The sequence below is a fragment of the Atta colombica genome, unplaced genomic scaffold (genome assembly GCF_001594045.1).
Source record: "Atta colombica isolate Treedump-2 unplaced genomic scaffold, Acol1.0 scaffold153, whole genome shotgun sequence".
Classification (NCBI taxonomy): Eukaryota; Metazoa; Arthropoda; class Insecta; order Hymenoptera; family Formicidae; genus Atta; species Atta colombica.
In genome coordinates, this window is record NW_017259243.1 from 659838 (window position 1) to 667014 (window position 7177).

Here is a 7177-nt window from a genome sequence, read left to right on the forward strand (position 1 = left end):
TTACTTTCAAACCTATTTATTTTTTATTGAAACGTAAATGAAATATTTGAAATTATTTGAAATTAGAAAAATACATCGACAGACATGAATGTATAAGCATGAATGTATAATCCATAGGATTCGTATAACTATCCAATCTTGATGTTAACTTTAAAAAAATTAAAAATTAATAGTATCGATAAAATGTAACTAAGTAAAGTTAAAAAGTTAAAAGTTTAAAATGTAACTAAATGAAATTAAAATTAATTAACTTTTTAATTTTTTAACTTAACTTTTTAACTTAGCATTATCCAACCTTACATTTTCACTTATAAAGATACATTTATTATGTACACATTTCTTTTTTTTTTTACATTTTATATTTTAAATTCCATGGAATTAATTTATTTTTTCATTTTACTTAATACATTTCTGTATTTTTATATTAAGATCAGATTTTTCTATTATTTTATTCGATTGATTACTTATAAGATGTATTATCGACTACTATGAACTATGTATTGGCGTTACCATATTATGTCATAAAATCTTGTACTGCGATTCTTCAGAAATTGTGACTAACAAATGAAATGTTACATGCGAGGCTTTTACATCGAATCATTCTTTCGGATTACATCTAATCGAAGTCTATATAATATATTTTGTTATGTATTTATTCTCAATCTTGACTATTACTATTATATTCTAATTCTAATTATTACACGTTTTAACATTGATTAATGACTTAAAGAAAATTGAAACATCTGTTTGTTTATATTCTCAGTTATTTTTATATTATTTATTAGTTATTATATTAAATTTGAATTGGTTTGGCTCGTAGCTCTTCGTATTACATTTATTTTATTTAATATACTTTGAGCTATATGACATTATGTATTTTAATAAATAATTCTTGTCTGTTGTTTTGATCATAAATTAAATTGTAATTTTAATTATGTGCGTATATGACTTTATATCATAAATAAAAAAGCTTTTATAGTTAGTAAAATCTATCTATATCTACATAGTATATATGTTAAAATGTCTATGTGTTTTAATCTTTTTAGTTATAGATTAATTTTAGTTTAGATTAATGAATATTAATATATTATAGATATATAATTGATAAATAGATAAAGAATTGAATTTGGAAAATGACATTTAAATTATTTTTAAACTAAAAGAAAATATATGATTTTTAGCATTATAAATCTATAAATTTAATGGCATTGAGATTTATATAAGCAAATATATTTTCAGCTAAAATTTTGCTGTTCTACGTAATTTTCTATGCCGTCCTCTCCGGCTTCTTCGGTGCGATGCTCGCTGTGTTCTATCAAACGTTGGATCCGAACGCGCCGAAGTGGCAGCTAGATAATTCGCTGATTGGCAGCAATCCGGGTCTCGGTTTTAGGCCTATGCCTCCTGAAAGCAACGTCGAAAGTACTTTGATTTGGTACAAGGCTAGCGATGAGGGTAATTATCTTCACTGGACTAGAGAATTGGACAAATTTTTGGAAGGTAAGAAAGACACACATGAGCGAAGTGCACAGTCTTAACATATAATATTATGAAACTGATCATATGTGTATATACACAACAATTATTTATGACTAACTAATATGAAGAACGAAAACGAGTTTTCAATATCAATATAGTTTATGTGAACAAACAAATATTTGTGACTACACGAATTTTCCAAAGAAATTCATATAGTAATTCATGTAGTACACACATACATACTTTGAACTCAATTTCATGATGAATCATTATAAAAGCAAAAAATGAGATCAAATTAATTACTCTACAAGAGCATTTATTATTTTGAAGAAATATTTTAATTAATTAATATATTACGTAATCAGTTATTAAATCAAATATTTATTAACTAACCAATATGAAATTAATATATGATTTTCAAAATATAATTTCTATACAATACAGAATATCAAAGGTCACCGGGTGCGAACTACGAGAGAGTAAATTGCGATTACGGTAGGCCAGCACCAGCAGGCAAAGTCTGCGATGTAGACATGACGAGTTGGGGACAATGCACGAAGCTCAACAAATATGGTTTTAGCAGATCCGCACCTTGCATTTTTTTGAAACTGAATAAGGTTTGTGTATTCTTTTTATGTAACTTGCTAAACTTTCATAGAACTCTTTAAATTGAAAGTGGTAAATAAATTACGAACTAAATTTCCAAGATAATAATTCAAAAAGAAAAAATCAAATAAACAGGCAATTGGGAATTAGCACTATAACGGTGCGCAGTTTTTGTTTCTATAAAATAATTCTATATTATATCATTAGTTGTACATGTTTCGGCTAATCCTTTCTTTCCTTAGCAAAAATTTCAGTACGTAATATAATATTACAATACGTTGATTATCCATGCGTTGTATAAAAATCATTATATAATAAAGTAATAGTCGATATCATCCCGTGGCAGTAACACTTCTCCATAATAGAATAAAATTATATTTCCAGTTTGAAAGCTGGTAATGAATGACTGGAAATCCTATAATGATGTAACCGATGATTATATTGGTATGATTACATTATTACAATAACAAAGTTAATAGTTATAATAAATTAGTTATAATAAAATTATCGGTGTAGGCAATGATAAATGTATAAAATAATAGTAATAAAATTGAATAAACGATATAAGTTAACAAAATTGTCAAATGTGTCATTGGTTAAAAAGAAAATAACGAAGACCTATGTGAGATAGAACAGTATCGATATTTCACTGAGGAGAAGTTGCTCCTCATTTTTATAATAATCAACGTATATAACGAATAATCAACGTATTGTAATATTGCATATATAGTGAAATTTTTGCTGAGGAAGGCTAAAAAATTAGCCAAAACATATATAAGTAATGACATAATATATAGAATTATTTTATAGAAACAGAAACTATACATACCGTTTACAGCGCCAATTGCTTGTTATTTGATTTTTTCTTTTTGAATCTTTAAATTGAAACTTTGTTTATGCAAGATCAAGAAGAAAAATCGAATATTAAATTGATAAATTATAATTTTTAAAAATCATTTTCTCTTCTATAATATATCAACAAAAAAAAATGATTAAGAATATTTTAAAATTTTATTGACTTATTAAATTAAAAATTTTCTTGTTAGTTTATTACGTTTTAGCATTTTTTCTAGGTTTACTAAAAAAAAATCAATTTTTGGGAATATAAAATATTAGCTTTATCATTTTTCAAAGATACATTTAATATTTCAAATTTCGAAAGCAATTAAAATGACTGGGTATATTAATTATACAAAAATGTCGATTTAACAAAATCATATCTTAAATTTATTTTAGATTTTTGGATGGGAACCGAAATTTTATAACAATACCAAAGATTTGCCGGCTTTGATGCCAGCGGATCTTAAGGAGCATATCAGACAAGAAGAAAAAGCCAATAGATTGGATACTGTTTGGGTGTCTTGTGCTGGTGAAAACCCTGCCGATGTGGAGAATATGGGTGCAATTCAATACATACCACGTCGAGGTTTTCCTGGCTACTACTTCCCATTTAAGAATACCCAAGGATATTTGAGCCCTCTTGTAGCTGTGTTCTTCGAAAAGCCCAAGTGTACATATACGCTTAATATTATTTTTAATATTAACATAATATGTTCGAAATAGAAAACAACTTCTTAATATATATTCTAAATATTAATATGATAACTTTTATATATTACTATGATAGCTCTTCTATCTTTCAACATTTGAAGTTTAATTTAAATGTCTAAAAACCAGTTGAATCTTGTTCATTAGAGTATAAGTTGGAAGTCAATGGCTACGTTCAGCAGAAAAGGGAAAACTCATTAATGAACGCTTAGTTCTTTAATACAATTTGTCTTTAGTTCTTTGCTGGATCTAAGTATAGGAGCCAATATTAAAAAATCTCTGAGCGCTTATTAATCAGTTTAGCTCTGCTGAACGCAGCCATTAAGACTAACATGTATGTAGGAATGAAATAATTAACATCTATTGATTTTATTACAGACGGCGTACTCATTAATATCGAATGTAAGGCATGGGCGCACAACATCATCCACGACAGATTTGAGAGACGTGGCTCGGTGCACTTCGAATTGATGGTGGACTAAACCCTATCAGATCATCATCGCTACTAACCGCGTCCAAGTAGGAAGCCGCAAGAGAATAGAACAGAAAGAAGACATTTCTTTTTTAACCTGCCTCGTTGGCCGACCGCGATCACACCCTGTACCATCCGGTTTTCTCTCTGCCCGATGATACCGCTCCGGATTAGCCTTACTTCTTCTCACTATCATCATTTCATCAGCTCATCGTCTTCATCGTACTTACAACGATTATAACAGCGTTATCCATCTATCATGTCAATTGCCAAGAGAAGGATACAAAAGGGAAAAAAGAAAAAAGGGAAGACGAGAGAAAGAAATAAAGAGAAAAGAAAAAGAGAAATTGAACAAAAAGGAATAGCAACATAAACGAGAAAATGAACTCAATGAAGTAATCAACTACAATCGAGATGCACAAAACCAAAGGGGAGGGAAGAAAGGTGAAATGAACAATCCCGCACAAAAGCCGGGCGGTATCCTCTCTTATTTCTGCCAGGGTTGTGTCACGGGGAGTGATCTCGACCATCGATGGCTAGTCGATCGTTCGCAAAACTTAATTCGCGCGCGCGCGCGAGAGAGAGAGAGAGAGAGAGAGAGAGAGAGAGAGAGAGAGAGAGAGAGAGAGAGAGAGAGAGAAGTTTTCCCTTAGTTAGTTAAGAGCCCACCGACCGTTCCAGTTAGATATCTTGAGCTTTGCGTCACACATATTTCTTTTCACAAAGTCAAGCTCAGCCGATTGTCATGGCACTGCGGATGATCGATGATCTTAGTTCAGCCATGTAGATGTATTACATTAGTGTGTTTTGCCCATCGCGTTATGATACATCTTGGCATGTCAGTATGTTGAAATTTTTGGGCATTGGTAAGAGAAGTGGTACTTGGCAAATTTTAATAAAAAACAGCAGGTACAAAGGGGTACAAGTATGTCACTTGGACTAATCGCTGTTAAGTAACAATGATAAACATTGCTTGTAACGTTATTTAAAACTTTGAGTGATATAATAATGTGTCAAGAGAAAATTAATCACAAGCGACGCGAAATTGTCTATCGAGTTGTTGAATAAAGTTATAAATTATGTATAAAGTTTCTATGTTCGAAATTTTTCCAAATATTGGTACTGAAGAAACAAAGATAAAATCTTTATAAAAATGAAAAAAATTTGTTAAAAAATCTCACCGAGATTTACAACTAAAGTATAACAGTCAGGTTTTTTTACTTTAGTAAATTGTGTTACTAAAACTTGTCTCAACTTACGTTACGTTTACTGAAATACAGATTTTTTACGTTTAATGAGATACAGATTATATTACGATATAGGTGGAAATTTGATTTACATGGCTATACTCATATTGATACATAAGTTGTCTTGTATGTTGACAATTGTTACTTGTATTCCTTTGTTCCGGATATTTTCAATTGAGAGTTAAAATTAAGTGTTATTATATTGAAATCTGCTACAGAGTATGATGAAAAAGTATAAGCAAAGATACGGATATTAAAGAGGCGATCAATAGTTATTGTCACACAATATGTTGAATGTGTATGATGATCTATGATTCTATATAATGCATTTTTCATGCGATAGAAATTCTTGGAATCTATGAGTTCTTGCATGCAGAGACACTCGGATTCACAGATTGTTGAATCTACTAATTTTTGAGCTCATAAATGCTCGGATTTGGACTCGCAAATTTTTTAATGTTTTGGATTATCAAAAGAATGTATTTCAATTTAAATAGTACATGAAGAAAATAAAGAGAATTAGTGACAATAATTTAAAAAAAAATTTTACATTCACAGGAATTTATTCAAATCCAACGATCTGTGAGAGTTAAAAGAATTTTTGAAAAAAATCACGAATTCAAAGATCTATGGATATGAGATTTTGAAGTAGAAAAAAATATTCATATCAATCTTACATTTACTTGAACTTATTGAATACAATTAATTAGAAAATTTACGAGAATTTAAATTTAAATGTATTTTTTAATTTTGATGTTAAAATTAAAAAAATTTTGATGTTTAATAATAATGCATAAATCTAAGAAATCTCCTGATTAAAAATTTACAAAGTACGATTGATCAGAAATGAGTTTATTTGGAACGAATATTGGCGTAGAAAGGTATGAAATTGATGTGAAAAGTTCAAGATTTTATAGATCCGAGTTTGTGTATGCGTGCGCGAAGATGCAAAAACATATAAAAACAAAGATGCGTTAAGATGCATGAAATATAGAAATGCAGATCATGATATATAAACTTAAAGAATTTATGAATTCAAAGATTTATGTGATATCAACGATCTGTACATCTAAGACTCTATATGGGCCCAAGAATCTTCTTATCTGAGGATATATGAGGGCAAAAATCTATATACTCAGGAATCTATAAATCAACAGCAAGAATCAACAAGAATCTACAGATCTAAAGATCTGTGCATGGACCTAAAAATTCAAATTAAAAAATTTACGAATACAAAAAAATTTCCAAAAACAATAATCTGTAAGTCCAAGGATCTATTGATTTTGCTAATTAATGTTTAATTTGCAATTTGAGAAATATTTTAGTTGTATAAGTATGTAGAACAAGTATTGCAACACTATCAGGACAGTATTGACAAGATACATTGTAATAATAATAAAAGGAACTCTCATATGCGCATTTAGTATTTACTGAATAAGCGAATACCGCGAAAAATGCTAAAAAATTACTGAAAAGAAATTTTAAAGTCTATACTTGAAAAACAATTTTCAAAGAGTATCGCGATCAGTAATTACTACATTTATAGTGATAGTACGAAAAATGTACATTGATCGTATACTAATAATATAAATATGTTATATTAATGATACATAATATATCGATAGCTAAAGCATTAAAATTGTTGAAGTATTAATAGTAATACTGATCGTGGTAGCTCTCCATAAGTATTGTACTTAATTCTTAAATGATTAATTTCTAAACTTACTTAAATCGAAGGCATGATTTGATCTTAAACCTAACTGTCGATATATCAAATGGACGTTTAGTCGTGATTAACGTAAAGCGTTATATATATATATATATA

At 28.9% G+C, this 7177-nt stretch overlaps 1 protein-coding gene across 1 annotated transcript in view; it reads left to right on the forward strand.

Moving 5' to 3' along the window:
• The window catches only part of LOC108685470 (sodium/potassium-transporting ATPase subunit beta-2-like), a 13766-nt gene extending 9337 nt beyond the window's left edge, over positions 1 to 4429 (forward strand). Inside the window, exons 2-5 of the mRNA XM_018190258.1 lie at positions 1240 to 1500; positions 1924 to 2096; positions 3322 to 3595; positions 4012 to 4429. Of these exons, the coding sequence (XP_018045747.1) occupies positions 1240 to 1500; positions 1924 to 2096; positions 3322 to 3595; positions 4012 to 4115 (812 nt within the window). The 3' untranslated portion in view covers positions 4116 to 4429. The remainder of the gene's footprint in view (positions 1 to 1239; positions 1501 to 1923; positions 2097 to 3321; positions 3596 to 4011) is intronic.
• Positions 4430 to 7177: the final 2748 nt, after the last annotated feature.